General features: G+C 29.1%; 2 protein-coding genes across 2 annotated transcripts in view; both read right to left on the reverse strand.

Annotated features, from left to right (window-relative positions):
• LOC113372478 (matrix metalloproteinase-2-like) overlaps positions 1 to 19,685 on the reverse strand; it is a 78,508-nt gene that overhangs the window by 47,451 nt on the left and 11,372 nt on the right. The gene's annotated exons all lie outside the window — the stretch shown is intronic.
• Positions 1 to 19,685, reverse strand: part of LOC113373496 (stromelysin-1-like) — a 40,408-nt gene that overhangs the window by 3,881 nt on the left and 16,842 nt on the right. The window contains exons 4-6 of the mRNA XM_026613790.1: positions 14,501 to 14,675; positions 7,414 to 7,563; positions 3,227 to 3,372 (exon numbers count right to left, since the gene is read on the reverse strand). Of these exons, the coding sequence (XP_026469575.1) occupies positions 3,227 to 3,372; positions 7,414 to 7,563; positions 14,501 to 14,675 (471 nt within the window). The remainder of the gene's footprint in view (positions 1 to 3,226; positions 3,373 to 7,413; positions 7,564 to 14,500; positions 14,676 to 19,685) is intronic.

Here is a 19,685-nt window from a genome sequence, read left to right on the forward strand (position 1 = left end):
ACTAAATTAATTTATGAGTGATTAAAAGTATTCCGAGTGAATTTATTACACATAATTGAAAACAAACAAACAGATTAACTCGGAGTATTTTCTAAAAGTAAATTTTCAGAAATCAATAATTTTTATAATTGAACCAGTTTCCAGGACTTTAATGGTTTATTATGTTCAAGACCAAGTACTCTATCATTATACCAAGTAAATAGCCTAATTTTAATTTTAACAAATGTCAAAAGAACTACTCATTTTCTCAAACTTTGATGATTTTTTAAAATCAAACTATTAGTCGTAAGGCCGTAATATTTCAGTAAATTCTATAAGACCATAGTATATATCGCAAAAAAAATCCATAAAAATCGGCTTAAATTTTTTTTTCAACAGTTAATTACAAGAAAACGGCTCGGTAGATTTTCACCTAAAACTAATCAGTATAATTCCCAACTAATATCTTTCGAACTGTTTTTGATTTTTTAAAATCGGTTTGGTAGCTTAAATCGGTTCGATGAGCTTAAATGTGGACGAAAAGTTTAACACTTTTTTTTAAATTACAAAGAAACGGCTTGGCAGATCGTCGCCCAAAACTGCCAAACGATAGTCCTCGCCGAAATACAACAAATGGCTTTTAAATTTCTGAAATCGGTTCAGGCGTTTTTGAGAAAACGTCGATCAAAGGTCTAATTTTGACAAATGTCAAAAAAACGATACCAATTTTTGCAAACTTTGACGAATTTTTAAAGCTAAACAATTAGTCATAGGGCCGTAATATTTTAGTATGATCTAGAAGACTATGGTATCTACCGTCAAAAAAATAATCATAAAAATCGTCGAATTTTTTTTTTTGAAACTTTATTACAAGAGAACGGCCGGGCCGATCTCTACCAAAAACTAATCAGCACGATTTCCAACCAATATCTTTAGAATGGTTTTTGAATTCTCAAAATCGGTTCAGAATTGCGGGCTAAAACGTAGACGAAAAAATTTTCACGTTTGTGCGATTTATAAAGAAACGGCTTGGCCGATCGTCGCACAAAACTGACAAACAATAGTCCTCGTCGAGATACATCGAATGGCTTTTAAATTTTACACACACACACACACACATACTTTTTCCAAATTTGGTCTCATTTGATTCAGAATGGCTTGAAACGTCGAGAAAACATAAAATTAGCGAATCGGATTTTTTGATGAAAACATAAACTTCTCCTTCGGGAAGTTAACTAGTGGTGTATGGTATCATGCGTTAAGGCAAATTGCTGGAACTTTACGCACCGTGACGAAATTTTCGAGGAATTTTAAATGTTTCCAATTAGATTATTATAAATACTGTAACATTGTATAATATTTATAAGATATATATAAGCTGAATCACAAAATTAAAAAAAAAAAATATTTATACGAAGAATATAAGTGACCTTTAGGACTTTAGCCAGAATCAGAATTAAAATCTGAATTATTTTCGATATACAAAGAAACATTTTTTGAAATACTTTTCTTTCCCAAAAGTAATTGTTTTGTCAACATAAACAGCAAGTTTTTTTAATCATTCCAATCGGATGCTTAGTTCTCTCAAAAACTGCCATCTTTGTACATTTAGCTCTGCATCTTCGAAATGGATGGACATGCCTTTGCCAAAACCTAATCACTATTTCTCCCAATCATTACAAATTGAATGTTTTTTGGATCATTCATATGGGATACCCCGTTCTCTTAAAAACTCGATTTCTATTTTTGGCACTCTTTACTCCGTATCTCCGTTACGGCTGGACCTGCCTTTGCCAAATACTAATCAGATTATCTCCTTATCAATAGGAACTGAATGTTGAATGAACCATTCAAATCGGTTTATCCGTGCGCTCGAAAACGTGAACGAAAAAATGCGGACACAAAACACACACAAACACACATCCATTTCTTCTTATGGCAAAATGTTCAAAAACCTCTGAAACGTGAAGAAATGCAAAAATTTTCATTTTCGGCCCATTCCCATAACCTACCCTACGCATACATGTAATATAAGAACATTACGATTTGGAGAAATGGTGTTGCTTCATCTTTGACACAATTTCTTCAAAATTTCAAGTCTGCTAAATATGCGAGATATGCAACCCTGGAAGCGTTTTTAAAATTTTCAGCAAGAATATTTTTTTGAGAAACCATAGAGATTTCAGCTTCATTTTTAAGAGTCCATACTCAAAATATTTAGTTTGTTTTAATGCAAAAACTTCACATTTTTTGCTAATGCAGATTTTCTTTTCGGTAGTAGGTTTTACTGAAGCTGAATTAGTGCTTTGGAAATATATACCTTTTACCCCCAAAAATTCCACTTTTACCCCATTTGGGGTAATTTACCCCGGTTCCCCGACCACTGGTCTATATTATAAAAATTATATAAGATTATCGGAAAAGTTTAAACAAAGAAAATAGCAAAAAATATTAGTTTAAAGATTAAGAAGTCCTGTTCTAGTTATCTTCAAATTGCCTAAAGCACTAAAAGAAAATGAAGCGAGTGCGAAAATGTTTGTGATCTCTGTAGAGATCTAAAATATTAAATGAATCTTGAGTAAATAATAGGGTATTTTTTGCATGTGTAATATATGAACTGCCGACGTTCATATTCTGTTTCGTTCTTTTTTTCGTAGAGATTTGAATCAATAAATAAATCCTCTTTTATATTTTTATAAAACAATTTCAATTGCGAAGGTTTTGTGTTATTAATACGAGAAGTAGCACTTTGAGTATTTATAATACCCGCATGTCGATATATTTTGGTACGAAGTAGAGTAGGGGATTATAAATGTATGTGAAATTTATTTCAAATAATAAGCAGAATATTTATTCTGAATATGGTGAAATAATTGTAATAATTTTGATATTTTATTTCTACAACTGGATGTTGAAAATTCTTGACCTAAAAGATGTTTTATGACCATCTGCGGCGCGCAATTTGAAAAATTAAAGCACCAGATGCAAGTGTGTATTACATATTTTTACAATACAGTAAGTAAATTGACTATTCTTTTAATCCAAAAAATAATTGATTGTTGTATTCTGCTTTCGGAGAAATGATCAATATCAAATTCCTTACACATAATAGTGTAGTATATTTCAAAATTAACAATATTCTTCCCAATCATAATATTAACGACTTGTTTCATAATCCCCAAAGACTCCCCTAAATCCCAGAATATTTCAACTAATAATTTTCCTCTAAATATAGCGATTGACTTACCCTCTTCGCTTTCATCAAAATCTCCGACTATCCAGTGTTCGTCATCATCGAAATGAGCATCACCGCCTCTTCCTGAACCCGGAAAGAAGGCGTGAGCCAGGACGGAACCACGTCCGTCGAAAGGAAACCCATCGAAGTGGTCATCTCTGAAAGGAAAACAAAAAATATATAATAATTTCATAAAAAAATCGTTTAAAGAAGTATATTTCATAAGTAAAAGTAATATAGAGAAAGGCGGGGCACAAAGATCCCCAATTTGACTTTCAATAATTATCTGTTCAACACATAACATGTAGCAAACAACAAGTAGAAGTATCGAACTATTTCCAGTTAACTCCTCATTCATATTCAAATTCTCAGTTGATTCCTAATTATAAAAACACATTTTTAACTATTTTTTAAAAATTTGTCATCTGCCCCTTTGCTCCTCATGGTCAAGGAAAAAGGAGTCAGCCAGAGGATAAACATCAGATCCAATATCTATCTTGAAATTTTAAATGGATTTTACGAAATAATAACTGCATTATTTAGGCAATGTGAAAAACAAAATAAATTTTATGGGAATATTTTTTTACAAAGAATTCATTGTATATAACCTTGATCTGATCTGTCGAAAGTGATATTAATCAGCAAAAGGCAAATCGATATCGCAAGGAAACTATCAAAATTTCAACATTGCAGATGAAATTTAAGCTTGACTGGAGATTAATTAGACTTTATAATTAAAAACTCTATTACATTTAATTTTTATGTTTTTACATTCAGTTCCTTTTAATTGAGGATAGTATAACCTATCTATTTTACAAAGCCATGATATTATATCCTATTATAATGAATCAGCTTGACTGGAGCCTTAAAAATTAGTTATTATGATTGATCACGTCTTGCTTGTAAACAAATATATAATGAGTACCATACATAAACTAAAATTTATAAATGATTTTCCATTGTGTTCTGCATTAGTTAAAATTTGATCTTGATTTAAATACTTGCATTCAAGACTGCACCATTTATATTATTTTGGCAAAGTTAATTCCCCGATCTAATAAATTAATAACAAAAATTATATCTATTTTTTATGCAGTGTAAATTAAGTGTGATTGGTAGCTAATCATTTATGTTGTATATTAAAAATTATCTTAACCTTGTTTAAAATAAAATCATCATGCTAAATACTATCATAAAAATATTGAAATATGCCTCTGATTAATGAGCCATACTAAATACTAATGTGAAACTATGAATCTAATCCAAGTTCGATCAAACAATTTCAAATAACACTCCAATTAATTTCATAAACAAACCAACCACGATATGTTACATTTTAACACATTATTATTAGAGATCCAATAATTTATTTTTTCGACATATTGTTAGCATTACTTGCGTAAAATTGATTCAAACACAAATTTTATATGGTCATAGGTATTTCAATATCACGCTTGACTGCTTTAAACAAATCATATACGAGTATATGTATGGAAATTGCACTCAGAAGCGTTTGATCTTCTGGTGTATGAGTGAAGGATTAAAATGAATCGGAATTAGGTCATGAATATTTTTGGAATTCGAAAATTTATTATGCATGACGCTTGCTTGATCGAATATTACAAATAAAAATATATAGATCTGCAAGAACTTATAATTTAGTTCGCATGATAGAAGATACATACACGCATAGCTTGAATATATATATATATATATATATATATATATATATATATATTAGACACTACATGCCTCGTTTGTAATTATTAGGTTAATGTATAAACTACGTAATATATTTGATTATTCATTCCTCACAACATTGTAGTTTATCCTTGGTCAAATAATGCACGTGCAGCTATAAGATTTTTTAATCAATTTTATCAGAAACACAAAGGAATTACGAAATGAAATTACACAAAACATTATTTTAGTCATCCAGTGTTTATGTCCTAGAATTCATTGTGATAGATTGAAGTTGTGCCCCTCCCTTCCATATGTTCAAAATTAAAACCAATTTATATTTATGATTATCATATAATCATTGAATATATTAATGAGTGCTTTAACAATATCAAAGCCATATCTAGTTAGGTAAACTTAGATCATACTTTCAGTATAAATTATCATTTTTCTGTAAAAATTATCGACAGAACCAGCCAAGTGTCGACACATACTCGTCTATAATGACTTGGAAAACTTTATTACGATTATTGCTCTTATAACTTCCATTATGCTAGAGCTAAGCATTTTTTTCTTTCTTTTCTTTTACTTTCTTGAACTCGTGGCATTATATATCCGTAATCAATCTCCCTTAAAAAGTTTGCTTTCAATACAGAGAGCTGTAAAATGTTTACCCACGCTCCGGTGATCACGTAAGATTTCTCTCGGTACACATAAACAGCTCGGAGCCCGAAAAATTCATTTCTCAAAAGAATTCCGAGTTTTGTCACAAATTATTATGTTTGTGATGAAATCATAAAGCAACGCTTTTAAAACGGTACGTGCTTTGAAAAATTAAATGATTTGCTATTCATCAAAAGTGTTTGGATATGGTTTTTGGATCGTCGACTAATAATAGATTATGCAAATGGTTTAAATATACTTCTATATTTAAACCATGCACGTTGCAGAAAAATATTGTTTTCTTTTGTAAAATAGTGATTATTATATTGTTTTACCGTAATCCTATATATAGTTTCATAATTACTTTCGTCGAAATAAGTAGGTCATTGAAATCAATCAAAGATTGAAATATTTTTTTGATACTTTTACGTTCCTGCAAATGCTTATAAAGTTAATTAGAGAATTTTAATAATTGAGCGAAAATGTGGTTATAAGTGTATTTAATTATATGTTTCGTTTCCGGAAGACATATCATACGTTAAATTTTCCTGATTTTTAGATAAGCAGCCTGAGGAATATTAAGCGCGAGAAATCGCTAGAAACATAAAATAATAAAAATTGAGATAAAACGACCATTATCTAGAAATACAAGTGAGGTATGTTATTTTTAGTAATACCATTTAGTTGAAAGTAGTTTTGTTAAATGGGGCGACTTCGAAATCAGGAGAAGGGCCTCATTGTCAAATATTTAACACAAGTATTTTTTATGCTCGTCGTTCAGTGGCGTCGGAACCGTGTGGGCTGTGTGGGCTTGAACCCACCCATTAATTTTCAATCTCAAAAATATGATATTGTCTCAAATGTCTAAAAAGAACCGCCCTGGCTGTCTAAAAAAAAACGAGCCCACCCATCAAAAATTTGCTTCCGAGGCCACTGTCGTTGTTAGTTTTTTTTAGCATTACCCTTAGTTTACAATACCTGAACAGAATTTTTGAGTACACATTAATTAATTCTTTTATAAAGTATATTGTTATTTTTAAACAAGACGCAACAAGTTCTTGTAGATAACCTCTAGAATACTATACATGTGATTGGGTAAAAAAGTCCTCCTGAACCTTTACACTGGCATAGTGCAAACAATAAAACAGGCACACAAAAAAGTAATTTTAAAAAAGATAAATTAAATAATAATAGTTCTTATGAATTCTATCAAAGTTCCATACAAAAGTTCAAACCGGTATGCAGTCTGATATTTGTAAAGAACGTATCAATAAATATGTTCACCTTATTTGTAATAATTGTATTTCTACAATCAACAAATCTAATTATGATAAATTGGACAGAAATACCTCACAAAGCAAGTGTTGTGATGGTAGTAAGAATGGATAATGATTTTTATTTATCATGCTTAACAATATATATTTAGATTACAATTTTTAACTTCGTTGTTTAAATTAATAAGTAAACTGCATCGCATTAAATAAATAATGTAGATATTATTCTGAAAAAGGTCTATAAAATTGAAAATACAATATTGGACTTTTGTGCTCATGTGGTGTCCCTTTTTATCACATCTATGGGGTAGAGTAAACAACGTGGCAAATTTTAGAAAAATGGCAAAAATCATATTTCTACTTTGGAAAAAATAAATAATTTAAATATTATTCTGAAAAAGGTCTATGAAATCAAAAATATTGGAGTTTTGGCTCACGTGATGTCTCTTTTCATCAAGCCTATGGTGTAAAGTGAACCAGGTGTCACATTTTAGAAAAATAGCAATAAAATATATTTGTATGTAAGATGAATTAGCCGGAAACTTTACTACATATATAAAATTGTTCATCAGATATACCCACTTGTGAAAATAGACAAGAATATCGGCCCTGTCGCTGTCGACTTCGGTGAACGTGAGTTTGCTGTGCTGAGACCAAACGTCCAGGGCTCTTCCCAGCTCCGCACGCACGGCATGCGGGTTCAACCGCGGAGAACTGGGTGGACGACGCAAACTGCAAAAGAAGAAGAAGTCTTTTATTATTATTGTTCAAGTGACATAAAATAATCACAATCACACAAAGAATCATTTATTCAGAAATTGAGATGCAATAATGTAGAACATTTTGTACCACATTAACTGTGATCAATATAATCTGCAATGCCAAGTACCTACATTCGTGCCACAATTATTTTGTTTGCATCTTATAATTATTTTTTGGTAATGATATTTTTGAGTAAAATATATAAAATTTCGATATCATCAGTCCAAAGTATAAAAATATCAAAGTCAGAAATTACTTTTTGATCAACTTCTATATTTGGTTTAGAATGCAAGTATATTCTAATAATTTCGCTGCTGCATCAAATTAAAAGTCAGCCCTATTAGATGAATTGGAATGATAAATCATCAAACATTGATGGATCAACCTTTAGGTTGCCAATAAATAATCAGTTACGTCTCCTAATCAATACGAATCGAATGCCTTTTGAATGATTCAAATCAGTTGAGAAATGCTCCGGAAATCGCCGAAGAAAAATTGTAATCACACATACGCACAAGCATATCCATTTTTCACTACCCAGTCCATACTCAGTATATAATTAATGGAATAAAGCTAGACTTAAAATAGAAATTACTTTAAATTCAAAATGCAAACTAATAGTGGTGCATGGCATCGTGCCATGCTAAAATTTTTGAAAACTCAGAAAAGAAAAATTAGAATTACTTGAAAATTTTTATTTTTTTAGAACATTTTTGGAAATTTTGAGAACATTTGAAAAACTTGAATATTGGCAAAATGCCCTTGTTAGAATGGCTAATATTTTTTGAAAACTAGAAAATATTTCCAAAACAAATGTTTAGATTTTTTTTTTGAAAATCCAGAAAATTTTGAAATTTTATGAGAGTTCTTGATACTCATTCCATAGTTTAATTCAAATTACAAAATATATGACTTTCGACCCCCAAATTGGCATATTTTTAATCTTTTTTTCTTGATCTCCAAAACCGCTGGATCTGCCTGTGCATAAACTTAACGAATTTTTCATAACGTCAATACAAGTAGAATGTTTTATGAATCATTCAAATTGGATGCTACGTTTATCTTCTGTTCTTCCGTATTTCCGAAACTGCTAGACCGACTTTTGACATAAACTAACCAGAACGTCCTCTGATCAATAGGAATCGAATGCTTTGGGAATCATTCAAATCGGTTGAGCGGTGCTCCGAAAATCGTCGATAAAAAAATGTATTTATACATACACACAAACTATCAATATCTAATTTTCTAAGTATGCTAAAAATGTTCAGAAGCCTCTAAAACGTAAAGAAATGCAAAAATATTCATTCCAGATTTTTGGACGATTATTATAACTTACCCTACTCAAAGTTAATTAATCAATTTTGCTAGTATAAATTTACGATGTTTTGTTCAGAATTTTTAATTCCGAATAAATAATATCAAAATTACAGTTTCCTTGAATAAGATTGAACAGGAACGAGATAGAGCTTATGAATTATTAATTCCAAAAACGTCTGTATATGGTTCCTAAATATTTATTTATCAATTAAACATACCCTTTTACCTGCATTTCCTGTGGAATTGCCGTTGTTTATTGTATTATATCGTATTATCACTCCGTGTCCTATCATTAAGTGCGAAGTTCGTGGCTCTTACGCCGATTACAAGCTTATGTGTTTCGCAAAGTTCTGTGTACGTTGTTCAAATATACCTGTGTCAAGTAAATATTTAGGGGCGTAAATAGGCGAACGGATTTCTAGTTTCCTCATCAAGAGAATTAACTCTAACGGCAACCACTCCAGCCTAATTTACACGAGCTTTTGGTACAACCGTTTATCACATTTTATACTTCTTATCGATAGACTTTTTTTCTTGATTACGCTTTTTTTGGCATTAAATATTTGCTTTTCTGATTTATATTATTAACTTTAGATAAATGCATACAAATTAATATACAATCAATTAATCAGTCAATTAATATACAATATTAGATAGAAATTGTTTGCAAGCAATGTTAATGGTTTAGTTATGGAACTAGCAGAATGTAAAAAAAGTTACGAACTTATGAATCAGGGTATAATAGGTACCTGCATGATGACTAAAAAAAGATTACTGAAATCAAAAATTGAAAAAAAAAATTTCTTCTGTAACACCAATCAAAGCCTTACGTCATAATGAGCTGTTAGACTAAAACTTCTCCCTTCGTCGTATTTTTAGATAGTAACCAAACCATTCATGCTTTATATTTTTTTATTAAAATTTATCTAATAGAGCTGACTAAAACATTCTCTAATCCCAACTAAACACGTGTCACAAAAATTATGTAACCATTTCAGTTGCATGTTATAATTAATTTTAATGATTATGCAATATAATATGTTAGAATAAACAGTGAAACAATCTCGATAGCGTTTGTTCAAAGTACAAAAGTATTATGATAATAATATTTTTTGTAATCGATTTACCTCGGTTAATATAGAACGCGAGTATATCATAATGGTGTATATGGATGAGTAATTTTTAAAGTTTTATAACATTAAATTTTTTGAATAAAATGGTGAATTATGAGTTCTAGTTAGAAAAAAAGTAGTAACAATAACAGGAAAGACTTGACTTATCATTAGATGGTTATTATATACAAATAAAAATCTATAGCTGATATCATCTGAATGAATTTTAAGGAATTGCCTAAACTTAAAAAGTTGTTTTCAATAATAATCAAGATAATCTTCAAAAATAAAAAAAATCCTACATTTTTTTTAACTATTAAATTATTAAAAGCAGGTCAAAAAATATTTAGTTTGTACTCGTATTGACCAAACAACGAATTGATTAAATGGTTGGAAGGTTCAGAAGTTTCGTAGATCCAGATTTTTTTTAAAAATGCTGTTTGACGATTAATTATTTCAAAGTTTTCAAAGAATTATAAAACTTTAAACCTCTTAATTTTTTTCTCAAAAATTTAAAAGTTTTGAATTATAGAACATGAAGTTCCAGAAGTTTGCCTTAATTTATGATGCCGTGCACCACTAGTTTTAAATTTTATTTATTTTATTTATTCATAAGCAAGCCGTAATCAATAATAATAGATATTATTTCGGGCTCTTGTCAAGAGCTTGTCTATTCATAATTAATTAATTTCTGCCAGTAGGTAGTAATCCGCAATTTACAATTTTAAATCCCCAAATGCCAGTCTAGTGAAATTAGAAAAAAAATGTCTAGATTAAGAATCAAATAGTTTCGAAAACTTCCGCATGGCAGAATTTAATTTGAGCTCTAATAGACGATTTAATCTATCGCATCCCTTTAATCCGTCTCGACGGCGGGCGCACCGGATCCAAAATAAAACCGTCAAAAAGCAGTTTTCCGTGGGCCGCCTGCTTTTGTAGCGAAATGACGTAATAGAGAAATAAAAACGACACGACAGTAGGAAAATGCAATAAGCAATCTGTACAAATAGAATAAAAAAGTCGTTCTTTTCTGCTACTCTCTTCCCTGCCATCCACTCCGGTAAGCAAAGAAAACTCGCAAAGAGATTTGATATTACGCGAAGATAGAGTAGAAAAATATAGAGTCGGCAAAGGAGATGAGGGGCATGTTAAGGGATTCCTTCCTTATCGAATATATCGATATTTTTGAATGACGTAATGAAAAATTCAGAAGCTCCGTGTAAAGTAAACACCGCTGCGACGGCGGGGTCGACTCGTGGGGATTCCGGAGAGAAAATATGATGGAAACGGTCGAGCTTTGCAAGATATGTCACGTAAACTGTAAACATGATAAAAAGATATTAAAGAGCGTGTACTGAGATTGTTTAGTTAGTATATTTCAACATAAAATCTTAATTCGACCTAGCATCGTATTGGATTGCAAACATTATTTTATATAATGTAACTTATAAGATGGAAAGCTATTTTCAATTTCAGCATTTATAAAATTTTGAACCAAATGAAAGAAAGTATTTAAAATGTATAAATAAATAAATTCTGGTTGAATGTAAGATCGTTTAGGTGTTATATTTTAATATTGAAGGTTTCAACATCTTTCTATCTTCAACAGAGAACGATACAAAATTTATTATCTGTAAATTCTAAAATATAAAAGTAGATTAACAGGAAACCTTAGAAATGACTGAACAGATAGATTCTTCTATTTATTTTGACTCACTTAGCCTCGATATTATTTTATTATCTACGTCTATAATTATAGAGGCAGTTCTGATTTAATAATAAGCATTATGTTATGTCAAAATGTTCATTTTTTTAATTACAATATTTATTACAACTGTTAAATAATTAGCATATAGCAAAGATGATAAATAATAACATAAATTTAAATAAATAAAAGTGCAAAGGATAGAATTTACATTAAAATAATATCCGTAGTATGATGATTTAGTATAGAATAAAAGCAAATAATAATAAAAATAAAATTAATAAATAATATAAATAAAATTTCTGAATAATAAAATAATACTAGAAAAACAATAAAACATAAAAATAACAATATTAGAAATAATAAGATAATAATAATAATATTATTATTATTAATGTTAGCGTTTACAAATGGCTATTTATGAGATCATTGGGAATTTTTTATTTTAGCCTGGTTGGGGCGCTTCTGAGAATACTTTTTGTGACAAGTAATTTGAGTGTTCGTCAGTTCTTCTTTTATAGTTGTCTGTTTTTTGTTGACTTCATTTACTGTCATCATGTCATCATCGCTGAATAATCTGTATATTGTTTTTTTCGGCGGTGCCCCATAGTTGAATCCCGTAAGACCACACTGGTTTGAAAATACATTTGTATATTATTAGTTTGTTGTTTGTCGACAGTTCGGATCGTTTATTCAGCAAACAGTAATGTTTTTTGAATAGTTCATCAATCTGCCGTTTTTTTCTTATTTTTAAATAACAATTATGTTTTTGTTCTTAAATTAGGAAAGAGTTGGGCTTAAAGGTCAGCGCGTAAAAAAATCCACCACCGATAATAATTTTTTTGGAAAATAATTTTTCCAGCAATTTTTCCCAAGCAATGGAACAAACATTCAGCATTCCGTTGACAACAACTTGCCATAGAAATGTTATTGTTCCATATTTTGTCGTCATGTCGCTTTATTTTTCTTAGCACTCTCCTCTAGTTGAATTTCCGAGCAAGCCCGTCGCTCACTCAAGGAGGTTGTGATGATTCCAGCAAACATCACACCCAGGTTGAGTGAGTGACAGACTTGATCTGCGATCATCATCAGCTCACAGCCGCCGGCTTTTATATAAACACCTCATATATTTTCGGTCCTGTAGAGTAGAGAGACGAGAGACGAGAGACGAACTTGGCTAAAGCGCACTACGCTCAAAAAAACATTCTTTGTAAATACGAGATATGCGGAATTTTTATTGTAATAGCATCACAAAAGGAAACGTAAATAAATCTTGGGTAAATATTAGGTAATAATATTTTAATATTGATTAGATTTTAGATGTAATATATAATAACTAGTGGTGCACGGCAATCACGACATCGTGCCTTAAGGCGAATTGCTGGAACTTCCAGTATAGTAATTAAACATTCGCAGAATAAAAATAATTAATCATCAGCAAAAATTGATAAATGATTAATAGCAATTGTTTTAAATGTTCTCCATTATTATGAATAAATTCTGTAAATTTCATTTTTCGTATTTTATAGATCTAATTTAAGATCTAACCTAAAATAGAAGCATCATTTCATTTCATTTCCACAAGGGAATGCAAAACCGGTATACCGGTATACCAAATTACCGGTAAACCGCCCGATTTTTCGGCGGTATTTTTACCGGTATTTATTCCAAAAATATCGGTAATTTCGGTTTTTTTACATAAGCGCTATTTGATACATAATACTCTAAAGTTTAAATTTCTCGGAACAAATTTATCTTTAATTTCCATAATCGCATAAACAGCTATATCTTCAAATAATTTTATAAAATAAACAAATGTCAAATACTATCTCAACTCGTCATTAAACTGAATATTTATTGCTTTCCAAAGGGCTTCATATCGTGTTACAATAAATGGAATTGGACTGATAGATAATGATCATTATCTGAACATCGATGTTTGTTTCATCTTTTGTAAAAATGTTTTTTAAGTGATATTTGCGCCAAAATATTTTATATCATACGGATAACCCCTGCGCAATCTTTATTTTTTTCTAACTTTATACATAATAATTATGATAATCACTAAATATTTTTGCTTCTTATTACAATTATAAAATATTATTTTTCGAAAACGTTTCGAAGTTTGAAAATACCATAGAAGCATCACATTGTTTTGAATAACAATACTCAACAATTATAGTAACTTATTATTTGTCTCGACAAAGAATCCGATCTTAAATTAGTGTAGAAAAATTATTTTTTTTTAATATCAGAGATTATGCTAATTTGACAAATCGGATACAGATAATACAGTTTATTATAATAATGTAATATGATCTTTTATGAGTTTTTGGTCTTTCTTACTCATAAGTTTGTTTTTGGTGAAAAGTACCCAATATACTCTCTATATAGTGATAATGAATTAATTAAATTGCATATACTTTTGTTAAATTATTATTTAAAAAAATAAACTTATTATTTTATGTTATTGTTTAGTTGAATATAGTTGTAGTTGTATAAACATTTTTTTTATATTTGTACTAGTAACTTTCAATTTTGTTTAAGATAATAAAATACCGGTATTTCGGTTTTAAAATGAAAAATTACCGAAATACCGGTATTGAAATTTTCCATCGGTATTGCATTCCCTAACTTCCACCATTTAGAAGCACCTATTCTTTCCATTATTTAGGAGCATCATTTTAATAGTAAGGAAAACCCATTTCATGGTTATAAAAGTCTCTATATACAACTCAGTGATCAGGTAGGTACTTTCTCGCAATCTTATTACGATGTAGCAAATAAATCATTTCCTTGTACGATACGAAAATCTTTTACGGCGTCGGCCGACACAATCCTTTCCAATAAATGTTCCCAAAGCTGCAATTGTCGGACTGCCCTCGATAGACCGCGTGGTGTATGTGAGACATAGAACATAGGGGAAAACGGGGTCATAGGAGTGTTTTCTTAAATTGAAATAAAACTTTTATTTCTTTTTGCAAAATAATACTTTTTTTGTTTAAAATTTAAAACATCACATTTTATCTAGAAATGTATGTATCTCGCAGTATTTATTTCAATATTTTACCATAATAAAGTAATTTTCAGAATGTTTTTATTTATTGTTTGGAAATTGATGCATCAAAAATAAAAATTCAACCCTTTTACATTGATATAATATAATACTTGAATTACTGATGTATTGTGAAATAAATAAATAAAAATACAACAAAAAATCTTAGATATAATTCCAACAGATCACTGGGCCTTCTAATTTATTAAATTTCTACCGTGTAAAATACGAAACAAGTATCGGAGATTGGGTACGGTTGTGCCAGGGTACGGTAGTGACAGTTGTCATAACAGCTAAACTATTATACTGATTTCGAGATTGTGTCCAAAGTGAAAAAGATGAAGTATGTTTTTTCGAACAAGTTTCCATTATAGCATTGAGTCAGCGCCCTAAATTATTAATATGATCTGTAGATGCCTGCCAACAAGCTGTGATTTTAAAGAGTCAAAAGTAAGTTTTTTTGTTCGATTTCTTTTTATAATAACTGTAACTTGTATGCAAATAGATCACTTGGTTAATTTAATTCAAATTGAACATTAGTATAGTTAATTACCATTAATAAGTACTGTTTTATGCGATATATATATGTTGTGACATGCATTCTTCGTCCTTTTTGGGTAAAATTTAAACAAATAAAAAAAATCGAACTAAACTAAGACAAAATACGAAAGAAAAAGGAAAAAGAAAACTTATTTATTTTTAACACAGTTGACAACATTAGAGTATAACTTTTTGATACCACTCTGGTAACCAACCAAATAAATGTCGATTGCTCTAAATAATTTTAATACTGGACTTAGGAATAGTTTTTTAATATTAATGATTATTTTTATATTTGTAATGAATCTAAAAGCTGTATTTAAACGCATAAAGACAAAATACAATAAGCTTGTTCAGAGAAAAATGTTATTTTCCCAATCAATGTACAAACTCTAGTAGCTAATAATAATTTAAAAATATATAAATATATATTTAAGTTTATTAATAATACTAAAATTAATTTATAAGTTATTTATTCAATAAGATTTGTAGTAAACAATTATACGAATGAAATAAATAAATAAATAAAAAAAGCTTGTTCAGAGTAACAAACATGAAAGCATATAATAAATCATATGATTCTTCTTAAAAAAGTCAATATCATTGTGATATATATATTGAGGTTGATATAATTTGGAGTATAATAAATAGTAATAAAATTGTCTTTTGGTCAACAATCATCTCATATTCCCTAAGTGTACCTCGCCCCCAACAGGCGTTTCCAAGTTCAATTCCGATAAAAGGATTGGTTCGGTCGTTGTGTTTCCACGGTTGGTAATTGTTTCGACAAGAGAAACTCGGGAGGATCTCAAACAGTTCCACTTTTGATCGACGTGCAAGGCGGTGGACCCGTGCCAAAACCCATCAATATCTAATAGACAGAAAATTCAGGACGTTACGTGGGTGAACAGCTACCGGCAGACACAAAATCACGTCGAATCAAATCTTCAAAACGAAGTCATGTGCGCTTAACCTGATTTTGATTCCACTCTTATATCTTTCCGATTGGTTTCAGTTCCGAAGGCGCCGGTGTGAGGGATTGAAGCTTTATTTCTGTTTTGTTTTGACGTCGAACGAGATGAATTATATATTAGACGTCTGTGTAATTTGATAAAAACAAAGATTATTATGTTATTATGATGCGATATCATATTTTCTCTTATTAAATTACTTGGCAGCCGTTGGACGTCTAATAAATTATTCTTCGTTGGTAATCTTCATTCAAGATATATGAGCGTAAATAAATGGCATAAAACGATTCAATACATTTATTTCTAATATTTTAAATAATTGCTTTAATGAAATTCACAAATGGTAACAAATATAGTATGATTTATGTTTGAAGCAATACATCATTGCATTAATTTTTATTTGTATTTTATTTGATCAGCGTTTACGGAAGCTGATGACTTAATTAACTACGTCGGTTTTTTAGATGTTAATCTAAACGGTTGTCCTATCTCTATGTGATGAATTTTTATTATTAAAATTTGTATCATAGTAATGATGTATAAGTATTTTCAAACAAAAACCGATGTCAGTACTGCTTGACATCAGGCTGCCTGAAGCAGATGTCGAACCTGATACCCTTGATTGAAATCTCGCAATTCTAACCACTAATCCACAAAAGAACCCTTAATTTTTTTATAAATTCAATAATTGTGATTTAATGGTGTAATTTTATATTCAATAAAATTGGCGAAGCTTTTGATAATGTTTTGACGATCATTTCATGCTTGTAATGATAATTTTTATTATTTTCCCGTGTTAATAATTATTATTAATATTATTATTATCCAATTCTAAAATTTCAGTTTTACAAGCAAATAGATTACATTAAATTATTTTTGGATGAAAATTTTTATCTCTCTCTTATATTAATTATGTGAATTTATAGTTATTGTTTTGAATGTTTTGAATGTGAATTGTTTGAATATGAGTGAGAATTTTTTGGTTGAGTAATTATTTGCTTTCACGTCTATAATTTTATAAATCTTGACCGAGAAATAATTTGTGACTATATACGTTTTCGATAACTAATTGCATTAACATTTAAAAATAATTTCTTCATCTATACAAAAATACAAAAAAATCTCCGTAAACCGTTTGCCCTATAACCCATGTTTATTAAATCCTAAAGAAAATCAACTCCTGCGGAAAAGCATTTTCAATCCCATTTACGTATTACGGATTCCGAACAAATAAAACATTTAGGATTTTAGGGTTGAATCGTAAAAATTTTAATGACGGTCATGGAACCGACAATTTGCAATGAAACACTTCGATCAGAAAGTCGTAATAGTTAAGTATATTTAGAAAATAAAACCTATGTTTAATTGCCAATTTAAATTCATTTCCGGAAAGAAGTCAAAACTTTGGGAAAGAAGATTGAGTAGATGTATAAAAGTGGCATTATTAGTTAATTAACATTTTTATTGATTTATAAGTATAATATAATGTTATTGGAAGCTATGTATTCAATTATTGTCAAGAATTGACCAATAAGATTTATATAATTTCAAGTCAGAATAAAATTATATAGAATTCGTCTTTGAAATGAACTAATTTGAAAGAAGCTAAAGAGAGAGTAAAATTATTATAAAAAATATATTTATATTGATGGCAAGGAACAAAATTAATTTATATAAAATAATATTGATGTTAAATTCTTATTACAAACTAGCATTGCATAAATCAATCTATTAAATATTTATTGCGAAACAATCAGCCTTTGCAAAATATAACTCAATGGAACGCGACATAAAATATACAACAATGGCAAAGGCCTTGATATAACTTATAAATGTATTCAATTAAACAATTGCAATATATATATATATATATATATATATATATATTATTGCGAATTGTGCATGTCACAGAAGTCATTTTCCATGTCGTTATCATAAATATGGTGTGAAATTAAGACCTGATTTTAGCTGGTACAAAATCAGAATAAGATATAAAATTATGCCTGCTACAATAAAATACATAACTTTAAATTTTAGAATGTTATAATTCTATACATTTATCATTGAAAACGGATCTGTAGCCTGATAAATAAATAATAATATCAGTTGATTATAAAATCAGTATTGAAAAAATTATATTGTTAGATAAACAAAGAGGGACGCAAAAATGATTTTTTTTTAAAAAAACAAGGGAGCGCGGTACAAAAAGATTGGAAACTACTGACTCAATATATTCATTCAACGAATGTATATAAAAATAAAGTTTATAAAATTTTGATATTTCATTTATAACGTTCTTGCATTTAAGATACCATATGTTATGATTTCCCTAACCTGCAATCCACAACTAGAAATATAACTAGCTTATTTATGACTCCAAATATCTACCAATGATGTATTGAAAAGCCAATAAAACCAGAACTTCCAAACAAATTCATCAAAATATAATAAGTTTACCGTAAGCTTGTTATTCCTAAGTCTCCTCCTAAACACTATTTTAAGCTCGGGGTATAAGAATAGATTAAATACACAAACAAAGATTGTGTTGAGAAACAGTTATTTAAAGTCGTGGTGAATATCAAAGTTATGTGCACGTTCGAAGTCGTAAATCATGCAAATTTTCAAATAAAATATTACTTGGGTATCGAGATATTATTAATTATCGGTAAACCAACACACGTCATGTAAACATGCCAATTATTATGAAATATACAAAGACTGCAGAGTAATTTTAACTAGCTGATCGTAAATTTACTCAGAATTTGCGCAACATTTTCGCAAGCCAAGGTAAATACACAAAAAAGGAAATAAAAGAACAAAGATATAAAGTTTAAATCATTTTTGTTTGAAAGTTTGAACTAATATTAGACTAAACTAAATAGCAAAATTAATTAGATGAAACTTAATACAAAACAAAAATTTCTATTTATTTTTTTTTGAATTTTATAAAGAATTTCGAGAAATTTGGAGAATAGTTATGAGATAAAAATCCACATCATGAAAGCGATTGAAAATTCTTGATACAATTTGTATTCAAAATTGTGTTGTTAATTTAATATTTATTTTGGTAATAATTTTAATCGCTAAATTTTAGAAATATTTAATACACAATACATAATTTAATCTAAAAAAAATATAACAAAGATTTTTAATATTACCGAACAACATCAATCTGATTGTTGAATTTGTTATTTATAATTAGCAATATTCTTTAATACCCTTATTATATTCAAATAGAAAAATACAAACGGACAGAAAAAGAAAGAGTCATTTAAATATTTTTCCTTTATCTTCTATCCAGTAAAAATGTTAATAAAAATCAACTGCATTTAAAAAAAAACAGTTGATGAATTCTTCTAGGTTTTGCGCATTATATAAAAGTATTGAACAAG

Source organism: Ctenocephalides felis, unplaced genomic scaffold (assembly GCF_003426905.1).
Source record: "Ctenocephalides felis isolate EL2017-DRISC unplaced genomic scaffold, ASM342690v1 CF-g0.4_SCAFFOLD_01604, whole genome shotgun sequence".
Lineage (NCBI taxonomy): Eukaryota > Metazoa > Arthropoda > Insecta > Siphonaptera > Pulicidae > Ctenocephalides > Ctenocephalides felis.